The following is a 27,745-nucleotide window of genomic DNA, read 5'->3' on the forward strand; positions in this document are numbered from 1 at the left end:
AAGGTCGCGCAGCCGCGCGGTTTTGAATTTCTGTACTTTAATGAGAAGTCCATGGAGATTTCTTCCAGATATTAGATAATTGCAGGCTTGAAAACCCAATCTGTGGTCGTCTTAATATGGCGGCCACCGCGCCCTTCATCCCTGGAGAGAAAGAGAGAGAGAGAGAGAGAGAGAGAGAGAGAGAGAGAGAGAGAGAGAGAGAGAGAGAGAGAGAGAGAGAGAGAGAGAGAGAGAGAGAGAGAGAGAGAGAGAGAGAGAGAGAGAGAGAGAGAGAGAAATACCTTTCCCCTCCCGGGCGGGCACAGGGCCGAGGCTTAGTTCTCAGGCTGGAGACATTCTGTGAGGAGTTGCTCACACCGAAAGAGGTTTTGCTGGGTCTGGATTCACGATTGTACAGCTGCGGAGATGCGGCACATGTGTGCGGCCCCCGGGATCACATCTCGGCGGTGGGAGGGGCCGGTGCCTCCCACCTTCCCAAGAGCACCCTCGTGTCCTTTTGCTGCAGTTTCTGTCGTAAATCCCATCTGTGGTCGTCTTAATATGGCGGCCACCGCGCCCTTCATCCCCGGAGAGAAAGAGGCGAGAGAGAGGAATACCTTTCCCCTCCCGGGCGGGCACAGGGCCGAGGCTTAGTTCTCAGGCTGGAGACATTCTGCGAGTAGTTGCTCACACCGAAAGAGGTTTTGCTGGGTCTGGATTCACGCTTGTACAGCTGCGGAGAGGCCGCACATGTGTGTGGCCCCCGGGATCACATCTTGGCGGTCACATGTCCATCCATTTAAAAACAAATTTTCTGACTTAATTTTTACCTGGTGGCTGTGTAATATTACAATGAATATATGTATATAGTTTCTTTATCCAGTTATCTGTTCTTGGTCACTCAGGTTGCTTCCAGATTCTGGCTGTTTTACATAGTGCTGCAATTAATATAGAATTGCAGATGGTGTTTATGTTATGTGTTTTTAGGACACCATGGTATATTTCCAGAAGTGATATTGCTGGGTCATGTGGGAGGAAATGGAGACACATCCCCTGCTCATGAACTGGAAGGATTAATTTTGTCAAAATGATGATACTTCCCAAAGCATTATACAGATTCAATGAAGTCTCTGTAAGAATACCCATCACATTTTTCAAAGAAATACATCAAACACTCCTTAAAAAGAAGATGGAAGACATCACCTTCATCAAATTTAAACAGTATGGCATCAGAATAGAGACAGATCAGCAGACCAATGGAATAGAGTTGAATATCCTGATACAATATATGATCACTTAATATATAAGTGATCAAATATATGATCACTTAATCTTTGATAATGAAGAAAAATTTGAAGTGGAGCAAGGAAAGGATCTTAAACAAGTGATGCTGGGAAAACTGAGCAGCTACATGTACAAAAAATAAACTCGGGCCTTTCTATAATGTCAGACACAAAAGTTAGACCAAAATACCAGACCTAGAACCATAAGGTACATGGAGGACAATGTAGGCAGAACCTCTATGACATTGAAGCTAAAGGCATCTTTAAGATGAAGTGCCACTGACCAAGAAAGTGGTAGCAAAGATAAACAGATAGGACTGCACACAACTAAGAAGCTTCTGTACCTTGAAAGAAACAGTGACCAAGATAGAAAGACAGTCCATGTAATGGGAAATATTATTTATCCAATATTAATCTGATAAGTGGTTAATATCAATGATATATAAGGCACTGGTAGAACTTTAAGAAAAAGGCATACAACCTCATCAAAAAATGAGGAGAGGAAATAAACAGAAATTTGGTCAAAGAAATACAAATGGCCAAAAAGCACATGAAAAATGCTTTAGTCATTAATCATCAGGGAGATGCAAATCAAAACAACAACGAGATATCATCTTGCATCACACAGATTGTCACACATCAAAAAGAATAACAACCAGTGCTGGCACTGATGTGGGGAGAAATGGACTCTCGCCCATTGTTGGTGGGATGTCGACTGGTCCAGCCTTTTTGAAAAACAATATGGGTATTCCTCAAAAAAACTAGAAATTGAGCTTTGTCATTTTGAGAAAAATGTCTGTTCATTTCCACTCATTTTTAAAATGTGGTTGTTGGATTTAGTAATACTGATCTTTGTGAGTGCTTTGTATATCTTGGATAGTAACACTTCATCTGAAGTATTATGTGTAAATATTTTCCTCCTGATCAGTATGTTGTCTTTTAATTTATCCTGTATTTATTTTGCCATGCATAAACTTCTGTTGTCTTTGCCAATAGAATCATATGGTTGAAAAATAGCTTTGAGGTTCAAATCCTGGACTGTTCTGCTTATATTTTTCTCAATGTATTTTATGTAATCTGGCCTAATCTTAAGATCTTTGATGCACTTTGAATTGACTTTTATGTAAGATGAGTGATACAAACCCTGTTTCTTCCTTTTTTCCCCTTGCATAGAGCTATTGATAAATTAGCTGTCCATATATCTGAGGTTTATCATTGGGTAGCACATAATACAATAGCCAGGTTATAGAAAAGATAGGTGTTAAAGAACAGAAGAGTGAATAATAAATTGTAGTAAATGTACATATATATGTTGCAGTAAATATGCATGTAGTGAGTATACATAATATTTATACTTATTTACTACAAGTTGTAGTAAATGTACATGTATACACAAAGTGGAATACTATGCAGCCACAAGGAATAATGAAATCATGTAATTAACTGCAACTTGGATGGAATTGGAGGATTTTATATTAAGTGAGGTAAGTCAGAAAAGCAAGGACAAATAGCATATGTTATCACTAATCTGTGCTACATAGAATAAGAGGTATAGGAAATGGTAAGTAGCAGAAGTGGGAAAAAGACAACTTCTAGACTTTAAGATCAAAAATGCCAAGGAAAGAGAGAAACAGAGAGGGGAAAGCAGAAAATGGAGGTCTAGATACAAATAAAGTATGGACAAGTGTCTGTGACCTTGGACTCTTTGTAGTGGAAAGGCAAAGTATACATATGTATGTATATATACACACATATATACATATGTATGTATATACATATACATACGTATGTGTGTACATATATATATTGTACATATATATATATACCACAAGACTCAACATTTCAGTAAGCATGGGATCCAATTTACAACTGAACTTAAAATTGTATCTATCAAGGAATCAGGATAGGTGGTATGAGGGAATCTGGGGTCAGTGGTAGAGGGAAGGGAATATGGGGAAGTGGGAACATTGTGAGCCTGAAAACCTATTGTACACAATGATGTAAATGATGTAAAGTATTTAAATAAGTTTAATTTAACACACATATGCAAAGTAGAGAATTCGATTGTCAATTGAAAACCAGGTGCTGAAGAATAGATGCATGGTTTGAAGTACCTTAAGAGATGGTATTATCTTTATCCCATTCAGTTTACTGGATGTGTACCTTAGCAAGTTATTTAATTTCTTTGGGTCTTCATTTACACATATTTAAAATGGAAATAATATAATACAAATTATTTTGTGATTTTGATAAATGTGTATTTATGTAATGAAGCTATTATAAAAATGTTCGACACATAGCTAAACACATAATACCATATTTCATTGAATTTTCAATGCCATCAATTTTATTGTTTCTTCATAGAAAGGAAAATATTATTTAAATTAAACTGCCATGTGCCTAGAGGCTATTAAGTGAAACATAAATTCAAATTTTTGGTGTTAAAATATAAAAACCATGCATCTTGAACTTATCTGTAGTAAATTGTGCTACTATTATGAATGAATGCACATGAGAGATAAGACAGTGGTTGAGTAACAGACTCCTCTCAAAATTGATAGGAAATTAAATGTTTGTAAGCATTTATTACATCTCACTTTCACTTTATCAGTTTCTGGACTCTGCATTGTACATGAATTATTTACTGTGCAGAGCATTGTGAATAAACAGAAAAAATTCTACCATCTCCTCAAAGACTGAGGAAGAGAGAAAAGGAACTTAATTTAATAAGAGATTTATATGATAAATAACTAAATTTATTAAGACTAGTTACTCTAGTGGTCAATTTGCAAAATATTGGTGACTTAACATGGGATAAATTATGTTTGTTTCTTGCATGCCCCACGAGCTGGTGTGGGTTTGGTGACTCTACTTCAAACTATGATCTAGGATTGATCTTTCATCTTTTGACTTGTAATATGTGGCTTTCCAGTATAGGCACAAAGAAGAGAGAGGAAGTATTAATAAAGTATATTATAAAAATATAACATACATATAAAAACTACCTTTAATGTTTTTTGCAATATAATGTAAAATTGATCCAAGAACTTTAGTTATCTTTATTCCTAGATAACTTTTTAGAGTGATAAATTATAATAGATTAAAATAGTTGAAGAAGGTGTTCCAGGTGAGGTGAGATAAGATTAGAGCTGAGTCCTGAAACATTGGCAATACCTGAGGCTAGAAGAAGAGAATTGGGGGGATTTCCTGCTGGGTGTGCTTTGATACCACCATGTACAATGCATAGAATTATGGAAGATCAAGATGTTTTTGAAGAGCCATGGAACACTATGGAAGAACGACTAAAATTAGTTGTATTAATTAACTCCTACTCTGTTAGTCATGATGCAACACACCATTTGGATGCTTTTTGCGACATGTGGCGTATTAGACATAAATGAGCTTTGATAACACAGCATTCTTTGAATGTGATCTTTTTCTTGTTTGAGTCCTTCTGTGCTCCTCCATTAATTAACTCATTGGTCATATGCAGACCATCTGGTCTCTGCACCTGATACCATACCTCAATATAGAAGATTCGTGATCTAAAGATGTTATGGTGATTTTCTGAGAGTGAAAATGCTCAAACTATGGGTTATTCTGTGTACATAGAGTGACCAAAGAGTAGTTCTCTGGTTCTCTGTCTTAGGTTCCTTTTTATTAAAGAGCTCATGAGACCCTTCGCCTTGGTGGCTGCAGCAATTATCTGATTCAGTTTTCAGTATCTTTAGAAAGTTCTGTATTATTTTGATATGCAAGGTATAAACTGGGATGTTATTTCTCCAGAGCCAATGTAATTAATCACAGAGAATGTCTTAGTGCTGTTATTTGTGCTTATATAAATAGCGGGTAGGGCGTTTGCCTTGCTCAAGGCAGACCTGGGTTCGATTCCTCCATCCCTCTTGCAGAGCCTGGCAAGCTACCGAGAGTATCCCGCCCACACAGCAGAGCCTGGCAAGCTACCTGTGGCGTATTCGATATGCCAAAAACTGTAACAACAAGTCTCACAATGGAGACATTACTGGTGCCTGCTCGAGCAAATCGATGAACAACGGGATGACAGTGATACAGTGACAGTGATATCTGCCCCAACTCTTTATTAATTTCTTTTCTCTGGGAAGTTTTTATTCTTTTACTTTATTTAATCTATTCTGATTTTTAATACCCTTCAGTGGGAAGGGAATCTTGAGGTCTCAGTAGGAATTGATTCTTTCGTTAGGTACTAAGTATCTTTATTATATAAAACTTCTGGACATATGATATTGTTTCACCTAATCTTAGGGATGTTTCAGGCTATATAATCTTATGTGTTTTTCACAAGAACACTTGAATTTTGATTTCCATTTACTTATGAAGAGCTTAGAGATCACAGAGATCTAATAGGAGACAGAAATAGAATTGCAATCCCAATCCTGAATTTTTGGATGTTCAAAAACCTCATCATTCTACTTTCCTAATATTATCTAGTATTATAAAGAATCTTAGAAAAGTTTGGGGAGGAAATAAAGTCAGAGTGGATTAAATTATGGTTTTTAATGTAGCACTATCATCCCTCCATGACTTTAGAAATAAGGGAAAAATCATAGATGTGTAGCTAAAAAGACTGTAGAAGTCTGCTGTATGTCCTCTTTTCCAAGGGTATATAGCCCCCTCAACCTGGGTTCTCATTATGACTCAGAGAGAGAAATAGCTTGGCCAGTTTGAACTCTGAGAGTGATTTATGAAACAAGATGTATCCAAATTTTCACCACATTGGAGCTATTCAATTTCCTCTAATGGCCTTTATCTGAGAGTTATGTCTATTCATGGCAGCCATGGCCAGTAAGTCATTAGCCTAAAGTATCCTGATTGTTAATTTTAGCATCCTGGGACCTGAGCCCAATGAGAAAGTTCTCTCACTTTTGCAAACCGAAGCTAAGGAACGTTCAGGCAGTTGGCTAACATTCACACTCAGGAAAGTTAGAAAGTAAAAAGGATGATTAGAAGTTAGAGTGAAAACCAGTTGACTAGTTAGACAGCTGGTTCAGGAGGTGGTAAAATGCTTTCCACCTCTGTCTGTAAAAATACCTCTGTCTGGTTACCTCCCAATTGCAAGCATAGTCCTGTCCAGAACCAGTCTTTCTCTCAAGCACCTCTGTGTGCCTTTTCATATGTAATCTCACATTTCTCCTCAGACTGTATCCTGCTTTACAGATAAGGAGGATGCCTGATGTCCAACTCATAGAGTTGTGAAAATTTCATTTGAACCCAGACAGCCTGACTCTGAATTTACATTTTCAGTCAAAAGAGTTCTGGAAGTGGGTGTGTGAAGGTGGTGAGTTGGCCCATTCCTAGGGTCCCTTGGAGGCAGCTTTCATCTAGTTTCTGAGGTCTGAGTAACAGTTCCTTTTTGCTTTATTTCTTGCTGGATTGGTCTAGAGGGCCACACCCACTGGTGCTCAGGGGCAATTCCTGCTCTGTGATCAGGGGTAACTCCTGGCAGTGTTGGAGGACCGCATGTGATGCTAGGATTTGGAAAGAATGGGGGTGGGGGTATGCAAAACCTGCACTTTATCTCTGCCCCCAACATTTTAAAATTTATTTTTAATTTTTTAAAAATCGAATCACCGTGAGATGCAGTTACAAGGTTTTTCATGATTGGGATTCCGTCATAAAATATTCCAAAACCTATACCTTCACCAGTGTACATTTCCCATCACCAATGTCCCCAGTTTCCCTCCTGCCACCTTCCCCACCTGCTCCCCATCCCCTGTCCCAGAACAGTTTTATTTTCTTTTTAATTTTTAGCCTCCAGTTACCCTTCTACACCAACTCAGAGTCCAATTCCAGATGCTGGTACTGTGTTTCCCTTGTGCTGACAAGTGGGAGCTATTTCAAGGATGAGTGGTTGTTTCAGACTCCCTGCTCACGGGCCTCAGTTTGGACACTTCAGGCTCCTTTCTCTTTGGCCTTGGAGAACTTACAAATGTCTCAGTGGCAACCTGCTCATCTGTCTCTCTAGAAGACTGAATCAGATTATACCAGGAATCCCTGGAATTTCCTCCCACACTATTCTCCTGTGGTTGATCACCACAGTGAGGCAGAAAAAGTAGAGATAACCATCCGTGGCTTACAGATAGGGCTGTATTGATGTCCATGGGAGTTCAGGAGAATAAAAAGATCTGGGTGCAGGTCCTCATTATAGCTCAAATTGCTGTGTGACCTTGAACCAATATCTTTCTGTCTCTAAACATGTCTCTCCATTGTTCCACTGTTCACCTCTTGGTGCTTCAGTTTCTGCTTCTGGAAAAAAATGAAGATAATGATAGTAATTGGTTATTTTGAGAATTCAACTTAAAGCATTTAAAATAATGCTTCACATGTGATTAGCACCCAATTAGTGCTTTCTGTCTTTTGCTGTGCATCATTGTTTCACTATTATTGCTGTTGCCATAATGATTACAAGGGAGTTTTTACTAAGACCTCTTACTGTCTAATACTATAAAGATTATAGTACTAGTGAGCTCCTCTGAGGAGGAGGCTTGGATATTCTTTTGAAGTCTAATCCTTGTCAAGTTCACAGATCTATTTAATGCAGATGGGATTGGATTCCTGTTTTCTTTTAGACCTAGACAGTAGATGCACAGTGAATTCAGTAGCCTGGAGCTTTTATTTCTACTTTGCTGATATGATTTTTGTCCCAGAATTGAGGAGTGGGGCTGGGCCTTGGCAGGCTCTTCTCCCAAAACACAGTGCTAGGCCTGCCAGTGTGGATTTTCTGGCCAAGGAGACAAGACCCATTCTGTGAGCCCTGATGGCTGTTGCCTGAGAGCTGTGAGGACCGTCAGAGTTGCACCAGGGAGACAGAGTACTTTATATTTCATGAGACTTGGTCTGTTTCTCAAGGCTGGGTGGCTGCTGGTTTGGCTTCTTACGACTCCCCAAGGAGTGAGAGTTTGTAAAGTATCTGATTGCTACAGGATGCTGCTGGCTTCTTTCAGTAGCAAGACTGAAATATCTCTGATGACTGTTTCTCCTCCTCTCCCCACCCAACACACACACAGGTCAGACAGAGACCCTGGGTTGGGGGAGCAAAACAGTTTCATTTCCTTCTTGAACTCACTGTAATCTTCCATGCAATGCCAGAGCCCAGGTCGCCACCTCGCCAGTCTAAGTGTTCATATGCCTCCCGGCAAGCTACTGAGAGTATCAGGTCTGCATGGCAGAGCCTGGCAAGCTATCTGTGGCGTATTGGATATGCATAAAACAGTAACAATAAGTCTCTCAATGAGAGACGTTACTGGTGCCCGCTTGAACAAATCGATGAGCAACGGGATGACAATGACAGTACAGTGATACTCCATTACCAGATCAGGGTACCGCAGCCTTTTAGAAAGAACTGCAGTTCTCTGATCTAATATGTGTTCATGATTCTGTGTCTGCCACAAGCTCTTTCCTCCTGCATACTTCCTCTAAGCCCTTCTCTCTCCCCTGCTATTTCTACATGCTTCTTTTCAGGGGCGGATCTGGGCTTCTTCCTTAGGAAATTTTGCATGACTGCTCCTTTCTTCATGGAACTCCCTAGATCTCCCTCAAGATTCACTGGTGTTCACTGAGCCCTCAATTCTGGGTACTGTGGTAGAGCAGGGGATAGGTGGACACAGCAAGGCATGGGAGCGATCTCTAATCCCTGCCTGGCATTCTCAGGGGAGACAGGCATTAAACCATTAAGCCATTAATTTCACAGTTAATTGTTTAATTACCACGGAGATTGTATCTGCAGAGGAGGGATAATGAGGTAGTAGGGGATCATATAATGTGGTCCTCGTCAAGAGTTCTGTTCCTCTCCCACCCCCAGCCGCCTCCTCCCTCTATGCGGTGCTGCTGGGGCTGGAGCTTAACTGCTTTTCACAATATTTACTGTCCTGCCCCTATTGACAGCCCTAATGGATTCTGCAGATTAAACAATCCCAACTCTGCCGTGAGCTGTACTCGGATGGTCCCATTAGACAGGGCAGAAGCCTCCCTTGCTCCTGGTGCTAATGGAATAATTTACTGTAAATAGTTTCCATTTCCTCCAGAGCTGGAGCTGGCTTGTTAGTCAAATAGAGGTGAGAGCAAGGGCTGCTTTAATGGGAAGTAGGAGCCCAAATGAGCGGTCCAAATGGGCGGTTGTCACAGCGGGCATTGAATTAAATTGGAGACATTTAAGGTTTCAAATCTTTCTTGTAAACTAGACACACCGGGTGGGGAGGGACAGACGTGAGTGCTGGAGAAAATAGGCAGCAGTAACTGGGCAGAATTTCCAGTAAATTAGAAGGCTTTGGAGGTGCAGGGGGGTGGATAGAGTTTAACTTTCTGGCTCACTTCTTTTTAAAATTTTAACTTTTTATTTTAGGCACTGTGGTTTACAATACTGTTAATGACAGGGTTTCATGCATAACACAATCCGGCACCACTCCCTGCCCTAGAATGTCCATTATTAAATGTGCTTGTTTCATCGCTTTCAAGGGCAAAAGAGCACCTCTGATCTGATGTGTGTTTCCCAACTCCTCTTTTTCCCCAGGAAGGACACTTTCTCTCTGTGCCCACCACTAAGTCTCATTCTGTTCTCTGAGCTCTCAGGGATTTTGGTGAGTGATCTTTTCCCCCTTCGTCATGCAGGTATCAAGAAAAAATCTCATCCCCATACAGTTGTGTATGCATGAGGCACATAGTCAGGACTTGAATTCAGACTCCAGAATTTGATACATGATAATATAGACACAGGGCAGTGGGGTGGAGGGATGGGGACTTGGGAGGATAACTCCAAATCTATCCATGACCTGCCATGTAGCAATGGGGGTGTTCTAGTCTGTGTCTATGCTTTGTGGGACAACTCCGGCTCAGGGCAGTGGGCGGTGTGGCCTTTGCTGAAGCAGCATTCTCTGGGTAATTCTCTCTATACAGCTTTTGACTGAGGTTTTGATTGGTCAGGTCTATGGGGTTTCCCCCCTGATCTGTGCTCCATCCATGCAACTGTCCCCAAAGGAAGTGCAACCAAGCAGCAGAACAGTTGTCTATGCCCTCTTCCTTTTACCATTAGACTGTCCTGGATTTAGTAGGATTGCGGGTCAACACTAAGTGGGTCTGGAAGACTCCCAGTCTGGAAGATGGGAGCAGTGGTGGGACTGTGGAAGAAGTGGGGGGAGGTATTGGTGTCCTAGAATAGAGCCAGACTGCCTGTTTGCTATGCCTAGACACTTTGAGCTTGTTTGTTGCTCTTGATGATCTTCACCTGTTCCAGCACCCCACTTCCGGTCATTAAACTGGATGGCTATGAATCGATGTGTGGCCTTGGGCAATGCATGTACTTCCTCAGAATTTCCTAGGTCTTGGTTCTGTAACAAGGGGGTGGTGATGTCATTAAATGAGTTAATGTTATGGGAAGCATTTAGAACAGTGCCTGCAGGACTCAGGGTGCACACTCAATAAATGTTAACTGCTATCATCAGCATCAGCATCAGCGTCATTGTTGTTGTTAGAGGCTCTTTACAAACATCCCTGGGGTTAAACACTTGATATTACCTGTCTCACTTTCCAGATAGCCTCTTACTCAGTGCTCAGCCTCAGTGAATAGGAGCTGTGACTCCTTTGAGATCTAATCTGATTCTCAATCCCAGCTTGCAGCCATGCAGGTCACTGTGAGGTCGGGTGCCCTGTCTTGCACCCGTTAAGATACAGTTTCAGATATCAAGGAGTTTGATATCTGTCTTCTTGGGGAAAGAGGCAGGCATAAATAATAAAGTCTGAGAAGGGGGGAACAGTGACACAGATGTATGTAGCCCAGGAATTCCCAAGAAACATGCCATTTTTCAGAGACCCTGGACCAAGGTTTTGTTAGTTGGTAGACTGCCTGGACTGTCTTCTGGGAAGCTCCAGGTGGAAGGGTTGTACAGGATATTTCACCAAGGGAGCTTTCACCAACCCTAGATATATCCAGCTTATTGTATTCCCCCTCATCTCAGAACCCAATAAGCTCTGGGGAAAAGGAAAGTAGATCTTTTGCATGTGGCTCATTTCTTCTGTGCGCCAGTGACTACTTGTGTTTATTATTCTGTCCCAAGGGCTCACAGGTCAGTGATTAAGAATAAGCCCTAAATTTTTATAGACCCCACACTGTGCTGCTAAAGACTAAAGACTATTGTTTGGGTGAGTTGGGTGAGTAGGGTGCTCAGGCCTTAACTCATTTTTTTTTTTTATTAGTGAATCACCATGAGACAAAGTTACAGACTTACAGGTTTTCATCTTATGTTTCAGTCACACAACGATCAAGTACCCATCCCTCTACCAGGGCCCATTTTCCACCACCAATGGTCCCAGAATCCCTCCCACCACCCCCACCCTGTCCCCTTCACCTCACCCTGCCTCTGTGGCAGGGCATTCCCATTTGCTTGCTCTCTCTTTTTGGGTGCTGTGGTTTGCTACAGAGGTATTAAGTAGACATCATGTTTGGTCTATAGTCTATTTTCAGCCCATATCTCCCATCCCTAGTGGCCCCGTCTAGCACCCTTTGCTTGGTGATCCCTTCTCTATCAGAGATGCTTCTTCACCTAGCATGTGAGATCAGCTTCTAAGCTGTGGAGTACTCCTCTTGATACTTATCTCTACTATTCTTGGGTGTTAGTCTCCCATACTGTTACTTTGTATTCCACAAATAAGTGCAATCTTTCTATGTCTGTCCTTCTCTTTCAGACTCATTTCACTTAACATGATACTTGCCATGTTGACCCACCTATATGCAAATTTCATGACTTCATCTTTTTCTAATAGCTGCATAGTATTCCATTGTGTAGATGTACCAAAGTTTCCTTAACCAGTCATCTGTTCTCGGGCACTCGGGTTTTTTCCAGATTCTGGCCATTGTGAACAGTGCTGCAATGAACATATAGGTCCAGATGTCACTTTTACTATACTTTTTTTTTGCATCTCTGGGATATATTCCCAGAAATGGTATTGCTGAGTCAAATGGGAGCTCAATTTCTAATTTTTTGAGAAGCATCCATACTGTTTTCCAAAAGGGCTGAACCAGTTGGCATTCCCACCAGCAGTGAAGGAGAGTCTCTTTCTCCCCACATCCACGCCAACACTTTTGTTCTTTGGGATGTGGGCCAGTCTCTGTGGTGTGAGATGGTATCTCATTGTTGTTTGATCTGCATTTCCCTGAAGATTAGTGATGAGGAGCATTTTTTTTCATGTGTCTTTTAGCCATTCGGATTTATTCCTTGAGAAAGTTTCTGTTCATTTCATCGCCCCATTTTCTGATGGGGTTGGATGTTTTCTTCTTGTGGAGTTTAACCAGTGTCAGGCCTTAACTCTTGACTCTGCACAGGAACTGAACCCAGGTGGGCCATGTGCCAGGAAAATGCCTTAGAGCTTTACTATTTCTCCAGCTCTATAGTCTGTTTCTTAAGAAATTCAGAATTACTATTGCATTCAGCTTTTGCTCATGACAACTTTCTTCAGCCACAACCTGAGGGTGCCCATGTATTATAGGGCACGGCTCACAGGCACCCTACAGAATACTGAGTCCCACTTTAGAGGAACTTGGAGCTTCCTTTCTGTTTCTGCCTCTTCATCTGTCTCATGTTTTAATTCTCTCTTGAATAGTATCACTCGTCCCACTTTTCTGTGATAGAAGTAAAATCACAGCTCCTGATCATAGCCAAGGCATTAACTGTGAGAAGTTCCTATTTCCTATATAGGTTCTTTAGTCAAACATATACAAAAGGAAAAGATATCTTTTTTTCCTGTTGTTTCTAGCTTTTTCTTTTTCAGTTGCTGATAGACCGAGTTCCAAAAATACATCTCCTTAATGATAATAATAATGATGGACATAACGGTGGCGCTGTTCCTGGTGATAATGAGCATTCATTGTGTGTGATCATTGTGTTAAGTCTTTTATTTGCTTATTTTCAATTTCTGCATCTCCCTTAACATAACTAATTCAGAGCTGAGCACACAATAGACTGTCACTGCATAATAATAAAAATAATAGTAATAATCATAGATACTATTTACTTAGCTCACATCCTGGTCTGTTATGTCTAGATTTCCAGTCTTGTGTTATTATCATAATAATCACACAAAATAGAAACTATTCTCTGTTTCAAATAAAGAAATTAGACTTGATAGAAATGTATTTAAAAAATTATCCCACTAATTCTTTAAACAGGCACATAAATGACTTGCTAGCTGCCTAGCCTTTGACTCAGTGCCAGGAATATGGGGGTGAGTGTCCCTGCATTTATAGGACTATTAGTCTAGCAAGTCCCTCAGACCAGGAAATAGGCACGACATAAGTTTTTGCAATTAGTGTATGTCCTAGTTTAGTCCAGGCTCCCTAAACTTTCCAGTAAATGCACCCCCCCTTACTTTTCAGATGGCTCTTTAAATTTTATTTTTTATTCAAGCATCAGAAGGGGCTTTTGTGTTCTGCCACATCTCTCTTACCGGAAGTCCTCCTCCGCTCCTTGAAGAGTCACTTATAGTAGTGGAATACAAGTTTTATTATCCTAGGCTTTGATGGTATCTTTCCACAGTTGTATTTTTCCACAAGTTCATATTTGTGTTTTCTCTGAATGTCTTGAAATCTGCTTTCCTCATGCTCATGGTGAGGGTGCTTCCCCAGAGTCTCAGAGAGAAGTTCACCGAGAGGGACGAATGAGGCAGGGATGTAGGGACACAGGAGGAAACCAAGGGGTGAGTAATTTTGTGGATGAAGCAGTAGGAGGCCATTGTCTTGGTTCAAACTGTAAGGACCAGGTGAGCTAAATGAAACTTAGTACAAAGACTGGAGACCTCCAACCTGGTTCACTTTTACCAGCTGGGCAGCTTTGGTTTGGACAAAACAAAACTCACTTAAACATGAATAAAACAGTAAAACCACTACTGTCTTCCATAACAAAAAGCCTACAGAGATGGGACAGACTTTAGGGTTGGTTGATATCATGACTCTGTGATCAAGGACACAGATATTAGTTTATGCCTACTTTTTTCTTCAGGTAGCTGCTCTCTTGATCACGAGATAGTCTCTTTCAGTCTTGAAGTGATATGCTTCATGGTTCAGTTTCTGGAGGAAGGGATCATCTCATCCTTGTTACTCAGAGACAGGGAAAAGAAAAAAATTTCCTTCAAGCAGTAATATTATGGTACATTGGTCTGAATTAAGTCCTATACCTATTCCTGAACAAAGAATCTGTAGCTTGGGTGAACATGTATGTGCTGAAGATGAAGTTGAATGGATTTGGGGGAGCAAACACCATGCCTATTAGAGAGTTCTGTCTCTCAGCATAATCAAAGTCAAGACATCTAAGTTATGATAGTTTATAGCTATCTTTATAGCTAGGAAGTTTTCTGAAAACTTGATAGATTTAGCAAATAATGTAAGATAACCAAATAAATGTGAATTTTAGATCAACCATGAATACTTTTTAAGGGTATGCAATATTTTCTGGTCTGTTTCCCATTATTTGTTGTGAAGAAAAATGGGCCTTGTGAATGTTTACCATAGGGATATCAATAAAGATTGTAGGGTTTTCAGTGTGGACTGGTGACTTAGAACCAAGTCTTGCATTACAAGTGTGAAGACAAGTAAGTGTAAAATGTCTCACAAAGGAGAGGGAGACCAGGGAGATTTTCCTCCATATCGACCATGGCTTCTTGTGAACAGGGTCTAGGAGAGAAAGAAACTGCACCTCCTCTCTCAGAGCCTCCACCTTCTCTTTCCAGAGCCCAGACCGCTGTGGGCAGGCTCTGCTGCAGATTGGGATCAACATGATGGCGCTGCCTGGGGGTCGCCACCTGGACTCCATCCCTTTGCCGGGTCAGCGGTAAGTGCCACAGTGGGTTTCTCGGGACCATATCTGCCCCATCTGGACTCTGGTTTTGGCCCAGCCCCAGGCTCCTAAAGCTGCAGATGACCCTGTTTGTCTACAAAGAAGTTTACAACAAGCTATTGGGGATACCACATTCACAGCAAAAGGTGGATGGGACGGGGCTGTGTTACACAGAGAACCTGAGTGAGGAAGGCTTTGCTTAGCTTCTCATTAAAAAGTTTTTTGAAATAAAATTGATTTATGTGATGATACAATTTTAAGGTGTATAGCTTTCTACTTTGACATCTGTAAATATTGCATAATGGCCTCCATTAAAAATCAGTTTCCATCCATCATCTCATCCCTGACACCCTCCACTTGTTTTATTTACCTTCAAACCTGTGTCCCAAATAAACCCTTTCTATTCTGTAATAGAAGATTTTTATTTGATTTGAATATCAGTTACCCTCTTTACAACATAAGCACACACATTCACACACTCACGCAACTGAAAACAAAGAACTCAAGTTTCTAGATTAATTTCTATATTTTTTCTTTGTAAATGTTTATGCTTTAGACATACAATGTTGCTGTATTGCCATTAAATGCCAGTGTCCTTCTACTATTTTTCAGGTCTGTTTATTTTTTTTCCTGAGATGCGTTGCTTTTAAAAATCAGAAATAAGTTAAATATTTGCTCAATAATTGCTAGGACAGGGTTAGCTGAAGGAGGGTGTTGTGATAAACTGTTCTCCCAAAGCCATTAATGGAGATGTTATTGAGACATCAATGATTAACAGTATGATGATGATGATGATGACGATGATGATGATAATGATGATGATGATGATGATGATGACAGTTCACACCTACTATTGAGACCCAACAACACAGAAAAGTTGACTAAGAATTTTCTGTCCAAACCAAGGCTGAGTGTTAGGGATCATATGAATCTTAAATACCCTTCCATATTAGTGCTCTCCAGATGTCTTCTTTCAGGAGACATTCTCAGGGCCTGGAATGCTTATCTTTCATGAAACGAATGACAGGTCATCTTTGAACACAGGACTGTTGGGATTCAAGGATAGACTCTACCTGTTATGAGCTATATGTTCCTCGTGCAATTTCCTGAACCCTATCAGCTTCTTAGTTTCTCCAGATGCATAACAGAAGTACTAATAGTACTTAACAGGATTTATGTGTGCATCAGATGATTTAACATAAACATGTCTGCCATGCTGTGAGAGCTATAAAAAAGGAGCATTCATTTATGAAGTGTGGACTGTGACTTTCTGTGTTGGTAATCTTAGGGAATTTTCTTTTATTGTTTTGCTTTTTGGGTCATATCCGGTGATGCACAGGGGTCACTTCTGGCTCTGCACTCAGGAATCACCCCTGGCAGTGCTCAGAGGATCATATGGGATGCTGGGAATCAAACCTGGGTCAGCTGTGCTATTGCTCCAGCCCCGGTGATCTAAGGGAAGTTGTTCCCAGTTCTCTCCCCTGACCAGAACTTGACCTCAGTGAAGAAATAAAGAAACAGAAAGCCAATTGCAGTAGCATTATGTGTGTGTGTATATATGTGTGTATTACATATACACATACACACACATATATACACATATATACATATATACACATATATACATATATGTGTGTTTTAATTTTTTCTATGTTTTAATTTTTTATTGAAGCACTATGATTTACAAAGATATCCATAATAGTGTAATATTTTACACCAGGAAAATGTGGGACTAGATAAGATGGGCTTTCAGTCTTTCTTGCTTCTATACTACCCAGAGCCATGGTGCAAAACTCTGGAGGCAGATGGACACTGCAACTCTGGCATTAAGACTTTGGAACATAGGTCCTGGGATAGTCAGACCAGAGTCTGTGTTGGGGAGGTCAAGTTGTTTTCACAGGGTGATTTAAGTCAGCGGTGAGAAGTCCTGAGTCTCAACTTGAATCTTAGCATGAAGTTTATTAGCTGTAACCTTTAGTGTTTTTAATCTATTAAAATGTGCTATTTATATTTACATCTTTTTTTAGGTTTTAAAGTAATATGTATAAAGCATCTTCCTGCACACAGAAACTGCTCAACCAACATTAAATTCTTCTCAAGTTAGATCCAATCTCACCCTCTGAGAACCACCGATCTCTCTTTCTTCCACTCCAGTCTCTATGAAAGTTTTAAGAATAGTAATTTTAAAACTATCATGAAAATTATTTATAAATCAGATGAATCTTCTTTCTTAGGCAGTGTATGGATTTTAATGGCCATTGTACAGCAAATTTCTTGGGAAGAAATCCCCAGACTTGAAGCATGACTTCAAGAGGATGAGCTTGTCATTAACATGTCAGCCTGAGAAAATGTTTGTATAGAATGCTCTCTGCATTATAGTTCTGTTATGGGCGTCATGGCTCCAGAGGGAAAGAATTGTCCTTCCTTTACTGTATTCACAGGCTGGAATTGCCAGGTCTCTCCAGATTGTTGAGAGAACATGATTCACAGGTCTCTCAACTTATTAATTGGATGTATTCTGGGGGTATGTACACAGGCCACACATAGAAAAGGCCCATGTGTATTTACAGAATGTCACAGAGGTTAATTTGCCCAATCTGATGTTGCATTATGAGCAGACAATAACAACCACCTCTTCTTTCCTCTTATTCTAAGCTGCAGCGCTTTCTTGGGTAGATAACACAATGGTTATTGTCCACAGATAAATAATTAATGCTGGATAATTGACTTCTTTATGTTGTGTTCCACTGAAACTGAATTTCATCCTGTAGTGCCATTGTTCCTTTAATTGTACAAAACATTGTCCATTTGTATCATCTTACCCATCATCCTGGTTGAATATGGGTTAGATCTTTGGTATTTGAAACTATTATGAATAAATAGCACAGCCAAAGGGTCTTTTCTAGGTATGAGCTCCTGGAAGAGAATACAGGGCAAAGGTCAACATGACTGGGATCCTATGTGGAATTGAGGTGCGCAATAGAAGTAGGTGAGAGGGTCCTCAATGCTAATTGAATCTGAATCTCCTAAGACACATTGTTCTCATATTAGAAAATAATCAATAATACAATTAACAAATAAATGCTCTTGGAAACTTTTGGGTGGCCTAAATGATTGAACACATAGAGGCTTTGGAATCAGTTATGGCCTAGAATCCCAGCTCCATTTTCACCAGGTGGGTGAACTTGTGCTTTGCTTAATCTGTGAGAGCATTAGTTTTCTTTTCTGTGTCAAGGTAGTAGTGACAATTGTCTTAACAGACAGTGTAAATACTAGGGTTCAGGAATAAAGTTCTCTTTAGGGAGAGGGGTAGAGAGAGAGAGAGAGAAGTGCTTGCCATAAAGATAGACTAGGGGTGGGGGGTGAAAGGGGGGACACTAGGGTCATTGGTGGTGGGAAATGTACACTGGTGGAGGGATGGGTGTTGGATTATTGTATGACTGAAACCTGAGAATAAACAGCTTTGTAACCCACTGTGTTTCTCACAGTGACTATATATATATATATATATATATATATATATACATGTATATATATATATAGGAGCCTCATACCTAGGCTTACATATACGTGTATATGTTATACGTATATGTAAGCCTAGGTATGAGGCTCCTATATATATATATATATACACATGTATATATATATATAGTCACTGTGTATATGTTACACGTATATGTAAGCCTTCTCTAGGGCTCAGGGAACTACACAGTGCACAATCTATATCATCCCTGGCTATACCCAAGACTGCATCATATCCTTCCTTATTTTAGTAGTGGAAATATTTGTGATCTCAGGAAGACAGGTTATTCTTGGGGTTCAAGGATTGGATAGTGGGAGTAGAAGGAGCAGGATTGGCTCTTTGCATAGAAGGAGACCTTCACTTTCCTCTCCAGGTTCTGAGCTTCATTTAATATTTATTTATCTTTTTTGCATCCAGGGTATTGAATTTCTTGGCTGTGGGCTCAGTGGTGGTACTGATGGGGCCTCGCGCTGTGGCCTCTATCTTGAATCCTATTTGCACACTCCTAAGATTGTGCCCTCCACAATCAAACTTAGAACCCTCATTTTCTGCAAGGACTATGATGGCCCAAGTCTTTAATTAAACTGTCTCTATGGTCGGTTCCTTTGATTTAACTGTCTCTATGATAGGTTCCTATGCAGCATTTTGGAGGCTAGTCTGAGAGGTACACACAGAGCTGTGTTCAGACCAATTTCCTTCCACTACTTACTCTACCACAGACCAGTCTGGAACACCTTGACCTTTTCTCTCTGTGATCTTCCAGTGAGGGGGAAGGATGCGGATTCACAGGTTGACTTTTTCTAACCCCTATTGAAAAAAAAACTTTTTTTGGCATACATCAAAGTGCTTGCACACATTTTTTGGTTATATTTAACAGAGTTTTGTATATACAGGTGCTTTTGGTTTTCCGAAACAACATTTTCTAAAAACTTGGTGCTTTTATATAGCAAATCATTTGATCTTCTTGATGGCCTGTGCATATATTTATCTCTAACTTGAAAATGAATGTTTATAAATTGACTTCTTTGAGAAGTAGCATTTGAGATGGGAGTTAGAGTCAGGATTGTTATTAGGAAGGGCCTTTGGGATCAACATTTCTGGAAGGGAGAGATCCAAAGTTGTGTTCAGTGGCTGAAGTGACTATGGCCAGTGCTCTTATAAATCACCTTAATCTGTGTCTGGAGAGGGCAAGTCTAGGCACAGCATGACCTCAGGTGCAGTGGCACTACACAGCCTCTAGAGGACTGATACGTGGAGGCAACAAATCCTTCCTTCAAGGGGCATCTAAGCGGCACACCCCAATTATTCATAATATGGAGAAAACAGGCTTGAGAAAGTTAAATTACTTTCCTTTCAGTCCATATGAACAGAGCTCAGAGCTCAGGTGCATGATTCCAGACAGAGTTTCTTTTCTTTCCTTTTTTTTATTTTTTGGTCACTCCTGGCAACTCCTGGCAATGCTGAAGGGTTACTCCTGGATTTGCACTCAGGAATCACTCCTGGTGGTACTCAGGGGACCATATGAGATGCTGGGAATAGAACCTGGGTTGGCCACATGCAAGACAAACACGCTACCCACTGTGCTATTGCTCCAGCCTCCCAGACAGAGTTTGAATCTTAGTGCTGGCCAGTTATTTTTCAGGACTATGCTTCCTGCAAGAAGTTTTAGGGAATTACACAGGCTAATCATTTATTCATTTGCCTTCCACAAATTTACTTTATAAATATGTGAAAGTGTAGAGCACGTGCCCTGTAGGGTGTTTGTGTTGAAGACATTGAGATAGGATCAGGCATAGTCCTTTCCTTCATGGAACTCTCTAACTTATATCTTTTGAATTAATTAGGCTTTGATTTATAGCAAGAGTATAACTTATATGTTTCATGTGGGACCTCTCACTGTGAGTGAGTCATTCTCTTCACACGGTTTCTGCTCAGCCTGAGATGAACCAGGGCTAGAGTCATACAACAAATGTCAGGCAGCCTCTTGGGTGCTCCCTGCCTGCTGTTGAGGAGGCGTCCAGCTTCCCTGAGCCTGCAGGGGCATCACAAGTATCCAAGTACATAATGGCTTGTATGTGTGTACCTTCAGTCTGTAGGTGTGCGTGTATGTATTTGCTGCTGGTGGTAGTCTATTTTCTGTGCCTGTGGTGAAATGTTCAGACTGTAATTGTCAGAGGGATAATTAGACATTTTTCTGCCACTTATATCCAAAGGAAGGTCTTCAAAGTTAGAACATAATTCCCTCCCAAGAGAAATCCACAGAAACACAGGGTGGAATGGCGTTAAGACAGTGGGACAGTGATTCAACAGTTATTTTTAAGACGAGAGATTGGATTTGAATACCAACCTGTGCTGAGAACTGGAATCATAGAGGCACCAAATGTTGAAAGTTTCCTCAGAGCTCAGCTATGCCATCCCTTTATAATAAGATGGGGGAAATTAAGGCACTTAGTGAGTAATAAACTTGTTGCAGTACTCTCTAGCATCCCGCTTCCTGACCGTTGTACAATTCTCTCCTCTCTGAATTACCTACTGAAGCTCATTCTCCCACCCTGCTTCCAGTGACTCCTTGAAGTTTTGTGCCTCAGTGAAATTCTTGAGCAACTTTGATTCATAGTAGATATCAATTTCACTTGGACAAAATTTACTTTATATATTTATTTTAGACTATGAATTTAGTTTGGGTCAGGCCCTGGGTACTATGATAATGTACACAAATGCTATCTTTCTTCAGTGACTGATTCTGTCGATGATAATCAGTGATCAATATCTCAGCGATTGAATTCGCATATGATTTATATCTATGCTCCTGATTATGATTAGGATGCGCCCAGTAGGATCTCAGGAAATAGTTGCTGTTAAGTAAACATTTTATAAATGTTGCATGAATGAATGGCAAATGGTTAAGGAGTCTCAGGCGACTGAGAAATTAAATTAAATAGCTTGGGTTATATTCCTTTCTCCAAGAAACTCTGATGTCTCCAGAAAGCTATTCTCATTCTTTTTGGTAAAATACTACTGCCTGGAGGGAAAGTAAGCTCAATTTTTACCTTGATTAATTTAAATATGCTTACAGAGTGGAAATCAAGGGTTTAATTGGTTGATGGAGGAAGAGAATTTGATAGACATTTTTTCCTTCTAAGGAATAGTAATTTAGAAATATATTTAGCTTTTATTTTAAAATTCACTAGGAAAATATGTCTGCCATTTCATCATCAAATTTCTAGCAGGAAAGGGGTGTCACGGGGTGTACTTCCCGGGTGCTAGAGGCTGCTCCTTCTTCCTCCGTCTTCCTTTTTTCCAACCCCTTTTATTCTTCCTGTCCTTCTCTTTCTGCCTCTCCAGGCCTAGTCCTGCCTTATGCTGTTTGTGCATCCCTGGACAATTTCTCTCTCTATCTTTCTCTCTCTCACTCTTTCCCTCTCTCCCTCTCTCTCTAAACTTTAGTATCTTTTGCCAAGTAGGCAAAAGTTTCCCAGGGCCCCTTTCATCTTTAATATTCAAGAAATCTATGTAGGCTTTGAGATAGTTAAATCCTGTTTCTGGGCAAAAATATTTAATTTTAGTGCCTAGGGCTAAAAAGGCAATGCCATTGACTCAAGCAAAATTTTCTGATTCCTTCCTAGTCAATGCACAAAGAGGACTAGTGTTTGCCTATATTTGGTATGCACATAGATGAGGCCTGTAGGGTTGGGGATATCTCTTTGCAGCCATAATTTTGAGAATGTCCTTCTCCCCTCTGCTTAGCCATCCTACTGCCCTGTTCTAGAAGAAATTCTTGTACAAATCTGTCTACTATTATGTCAAGGTGGCCAGTGGCCCAGCAGAGTTGCTCTGTTTTTCACCAATACACACCCCATTCTCTTTAGAGAAAAATGGTTTAAAAAGTTATTGGACCATTTTTTCAAATGAGCACAAGGTGGATGGGAATTGGAGGGTTATCATGCTGAGTGAAGACAGACAGAAGGGGAGCGAATACAAAATACTTTCTCTCTCATATGTGGGATATAAAGATACAAAGTATGGGAATAACAAATGTCTAGAGACAACACACCAGAGAACTAGTTTTTCAGAATTGAGTTGACCAAGTGTAGGGATGGGAGAGTGGGATGAATTGGAGGGCACCCTAAAACAAAGGTGAAGTGAGAAAGACTTTCTGGTGGAGGGTGTGATGTTGGACAATCATATGCATGAAACCCTATCATAAACAGTATTGTGAATCATGGTGCTTCAAATTAAAACATTTTTCAAAGGCAGGCATATATCAAATACCGGCAATGTGTGGCACTTAGAATTACAGTTGTGGAACGGAGAGTTTGAATACAAACTAAAATGCTGAATACCCAAGAACAGAACTTAGTAGGTAAGAGCAAGATCTAGTATCAGATCATTTAGTTCCTGTGTTTAATTTATCCACAGTGAGTCCATGGCCAAGTCACTTAATCTACTATATTGCAGCAATAAAAATAACTCACTGTCACTGTCATCGATTTGCTTGAGTGGGCACTAGTAACATCTCCATTGTGAGACTTGTTACTGTTTTTGGCATATTGAATACACCACAGGTATCTTGTCAGGCTTTGCTGTGTGGGCGAGATACTCTCAGTAGCTTGCCGGGCTCTCCGAGAGGGGTGGAGGAATCAAACCCGGATTGGCCAAATGCAAGGCAAACGCCCTATGAGTATTGTATACTCTGTAGTTTCAGAGGTTACTGCCCTTGCTAACTATTGCTAATTTATTATTATTATATTAACAATAAAAACCTCATGAAGATTTTTTGAGGGTTAAAAAACAATGTAGTTAAATCGAGCCCTTATCTCTGTGCTCTGAATAAGACAGTATCAAGATGTTGGGCAGATTAAGTAATGCCTGAGTTTCTTCTTCTGTCACATAGGGGTGTTAGTATCCAGCCATCACCACTATCGGAGTAGAAGCAGCAAGTGCTAGGTACACTGAACAAGCTCTATCATTGGATATTCTTCCTGTTTGCCCTGACTTGAGAAATATTTGGGGTGCATATTATTTATACAACTCTTTGATTTGAAACTATGCTTTTCCTTCTCCCTATTCCAACTCCACCCTGAATAATACCAGCTGGGAAAAAAACACAAAATTCCCCCTTCTAAACCCACCCCCAAAAATACTAGACCAAGAAGTCTGGTATGTGGAGATGACTGCGGCTTACATCTGGCTTTGTGTTTGGAATTCTCCAGGCTTCAGAAAGCTCAAATTTTGGGGCTTGGTCATCTCCTTCCAGATGTCCAGGAGAGCTGCCATTCGAGAGCAAGGGGGCAGGGTATTTGGGGAGTTCACATCTGCTTCTCTTAGCTGAGAGACGGGGAAGTCTTCCAAGCTGTTCACTGTATAGGAAGTACCCTCCAATTCTTTGGCTCAAGGGCAATCTTTACAGTACTCCTTTTGCTCAGAATCTAATTTTCAGTGAAGTGAAAAAAAAAATCCAACCCTGGTCCTGGTCCCCAGACCCTCTGACTCTTTGGTGGTGACTCTTGACTTCAGACTCCTGACTGTGGTGGTTTTCCACCACAAAGTGACTGTGACTCATCGCCAGTCCATCTGCTTTGACCTGAATTTTCAATTCCCCTTCTTGGTGTGCGTAATTAAATCAATGTCAGAACTTGCAAAAGAAAGTTTTCATGAGATGGCAGCTCCAAGTGTGTGATGGAGGCTAGTTGACCTCCTGGAGCCTGCGAGGTAAGGCGCTAGCTGACAACAGCTCCCCCACCTCTCACCCCCACTCTGCATGTCCAGTGCTTTCCTTGTTTTGCTAGACTGTGCATGTTGGGGTCAGTCAGCGAATGCAAGAGGAGAGGTGGAGCCCAGAGAAGTGGAGTTAATGACAGAGAGTCAGACGAGCTGTACAATTATGGGGTGCTCAGCGCTGACACGGTCCAAACCTTAATGAGTCGCAGTCCCTAGACTCCAAAATTGAGAGGGAACAGCTCATTATGTGGCGGCACAGAGACCACAGCTGGGAGTGGATCAGCTTATGGCAGGGCCACATGGAGTTCAAAACTCCTGGTCATTTTTTTTTTTGGTGGGGGGAAGCTTGGGGATTCTTGGATGGACCATGCTATAGAACCTCGCTATAGAATCTGTCTTTCATTTCTGGGACTAATTCTGTGGATTTATATACTCCTCAAGTCATAGTGCTTTACTCTGAAACCAAGAAAAGTGAAAAACTAGCTTCTCCCTGGATGAGTGTCCTCTGTCAGCCAGGACCCACTGGACACCCCAGGCAGAAGCCCAGGAGTCAGCGGGTTCCTTACTTCACCCACAGACTTTGCCCCCTTCCCCAGTCACCCACTTCCTGTTGTCCCAGGCCATCACCTTTTTCAGACTCCTATACTTCTTTTTTATAATGGCAATTCCCTGTATGTTACCCTCTGAACTCACTGTTCACAACTCCTTACTGGTTTGTTTTCTACTCACTTTGGTGAGCCTGTCATTGCCTTGCTCTATACTAGCACTAAGTCTTTCCCCCCAAATGCCTTGAGAATAAAATTAAAGTTCCCGGTGATGACAATCAAGGTGTTTGGTTGACTGGTCCCTATCTTTTCCTGTAGTTCCCTTCCTAGTCACCTCCCTCCACTGCCGCTATAGGTTACTGATATTGGAGTCGGACAAAACTTGCAAATTATTATTCATACATCTCTAGGCCTTTTTTATATCCATGGAGAAGTTCTTTTGCCCCGGGCATCCTGATCAAATCCTCTTCTCTAAGAACCAGGACCAATGTCACTTCTTTTGTGTACATATTCCCAGACAAACTTCAGCCCTCTACCCTCTGTGAACCCAGCCGATGGTGCTCACAGCTCCTGATGGCAGAGAAATGCTTATGTGATGGACACAGAGACTGTGGATTCTGGCAACTGTGCCTGAGAAGTGGCTGTGCTAGGCGGCCTCTCCTGATGGAGGTGTCCTCATTTGTAAAGGGGTGACATAGCCTTCTCTTGCTGGGCAATAGAGGACCCCAGGACTGAATCCAGATAGAGGGCTCATTGCTGGAACTTGGCACATTAGCTAATCTCATAATTATGACCAAGTTGAGCTGTTGTTACCTTTCTTTCTTGCCTGTTGAGTCTTGATGAAGCCCTGTGAGAAACTGGGATTTTCTCCTGGTCAGCATGTGTAGCCTCAACTCCTAGTGTCAGCCTCCTATAAGCAGGTGTCCAGAAATGACTCATAATGTCATGACTCCAGGCTTAGTCCCAACAACACTGAGTGTGGGACCAGGAAAGAACCTTTCTGGGTCTTTGCATCTGGAGGCTCTTTTAGAAGGCCACCCTGCCTGTGCAGCCAGAAGTGAAGAATCTTCTGTCTTTGGAATCTGCCCAACTGTGAGGAACGAATCCGAGATCAGAGCCTGGGGTTTCAGATGGAATACAGGTATGTGGTGGAGGAAGGGATTCAAGTTGGAGACTGGGGTGGAGCCCAGTGGGTCTAACAGCACCACAGAGTATGCATGGACAGGTTCCTGGAACCCCTCTGCTGGCAAGTTCTAGGCTATCATCTAGCTGCATTGCATAGGGCCCCGAGGGCATTGACACAGAGATCTGTGAGCTCTCCAAAATGCTCCATACATTCTTCTTCAGAAAGAAGAATGCAAAGGGAAGGGAAAAACTAAACCATTTTTACGTCAACATATCAGATCCCTTGTCAGAGTCATGAACTGTGAGGACAGATGAGCTGAAGCAGAGTTTGGATTCAGGAGAATCTAGTCCTCACCATCACCTGACTGTGAAGGAGCTGTCTGAGCCGAGCACAGACTTTCTGAAAGCAAAGCAGAGCTGTATTTCCCATCTGGGCTCCAGAGTCTGATGGGCTTGTTGCTGAGGCAAATATCACCTCTTGAAAGCTAGATGGGCTCTTCAAGCTTCAGTTTCCTCTCCTGTGAAAATCAGCTGACAAATTACCTTCCTCACTGGCCCCAGCCCCAGGAAACATCTGCAACAACTGATGGGTTCATCTCCCTGCACCCTCCCTGCACCTCACTAAAAGTATAGCATTCCTATTCATTAAAACTAATTTTGTTGGGGCTGGAGCGATAGTACAGCGGGTAGGGCATTTGCCTTGCATGTGACTGAGCCAGGTTCGATTCCCAGCATCCCATATGGTCCTCTGAGCACCACCAGGAGTAATTCCTGAGTGCAGAGCCAGTAGTAACCTCTGTGCATCGCCGGGTGTGACCCAAAAAGCAAAAAAAAAAAAAACCAACTAATTTTGTTAAAATGGGTGTTGCTGTTGTTGTGCATCAAGTGTGCTCAGGGACCCCCAGAGCCACACAAGGGGTCAGCATTGGGGACAGAACCAGGGTCTTGGACATGCGAATCAAGCATGTGTTTTACACGTGAACCACATTTCCAGCCTCTCCTCTCTTAGTTAATGTCTTAGTTAATTCCATTCCACACATACACAGTGGGATTCTCTACTGTACTGGGCCTCCTGTTGAGACGGGGGTGGGGGTGGGGTGAGGGGAGGTACTTCCTGAGGACAGACTAAGCAAGTAAAAAATTGAGAACTGCATCATGAAGGGAAAGAAAGGAAGCTGTGGACACAGGGCATCTGTGGTACTTCAGCTCATTTAGAAGCCCTAGAAAACTCTTCTAGGAAATGTACTGAGGCTGAGATTTGAAGGATGCAGAGATGCAGGGAAGTGAAGAGGGGATAAGAGGATGGCCTATTTGAACAATGCAAAGAAGTAGGTGTGGGTGGAACAAGGGTGGGGAGAGGGAGAGAGCAGGTCAGGGAAGAGGGGCTCAGAGAGGCCGGGTGGACATCACGCATCAGGCACACAGCTACTGACAAGTGGGGATATGGGATAGTACCTCATCAAGTGTTCTCGCTCTTAGGGTCCTCATGCCAGCTCTCACGTACATGAAAATGTGAATATACGCACATACCCTCTTCAGATGTAAACAGAAATGAGTCCTTTGTGCGTTAATGAAAGGCTAGGGAATATTAATAGCATTCTCTCTCTGTGTGTGAGGGCTTCTAAAATGTCAGAGTGAATAAGATGGGCTCTGAGTCATCAGTGAGGAGGCAGCTGTCAAATATATGCATTAGGTTTGAAACACTTACTTCGA

The 27,745-nt window shown here is 41.5% G+C and overlaps 1 protein-coding gene across 6 annotated transcripts in view; it reads left to right on the forward strand.

The window, feature by feature from the left end:
- INSC (INSC spindle orientation adaptor protein) overlaps positions 1-27,745 on the forward strand; it is a 136,993-nt gene that overhangs the window by 38,864 nt on the left and 70,384 nt on the right. For 3 of the 6 annotated variants that reach the window (XM_055143404.1, XM_004613575.2, XM_055143407.1), the window contains one exon: positions 15,012-15,112. The exons of 1 other annotated variant lie outside the window; for it this stretch is intronic. In XM_055143404.1, the coding sequence (XP_054999379.1) occupies positions 15,012-15,112 (101 nt within the window). Of the gene's footprint in view, positions 1-9,807; positions 9,875-15,011; positions 15,113-27,745 lie in introns of all 6 variants that reach the window. 2 more of the 6 variants (XM_055143406.1, XM_055143405.1) reach the window with 1 other exon arrangement.

The sequence above is a fragment of the Sorex araneus genome, chromosome 6, assembly GCF_027595985.1.
Source record: "Sorex araneus isolate mSorAra2 chromosome 6, mSorAra2.pri, whole genome shotgun sequence".
Lineage (NCBI taxonomy): Eukaryota > Metazoa > Chordata > Mammalia > Eulipotyphla > Soricidae > Sorex > Sorex araneus.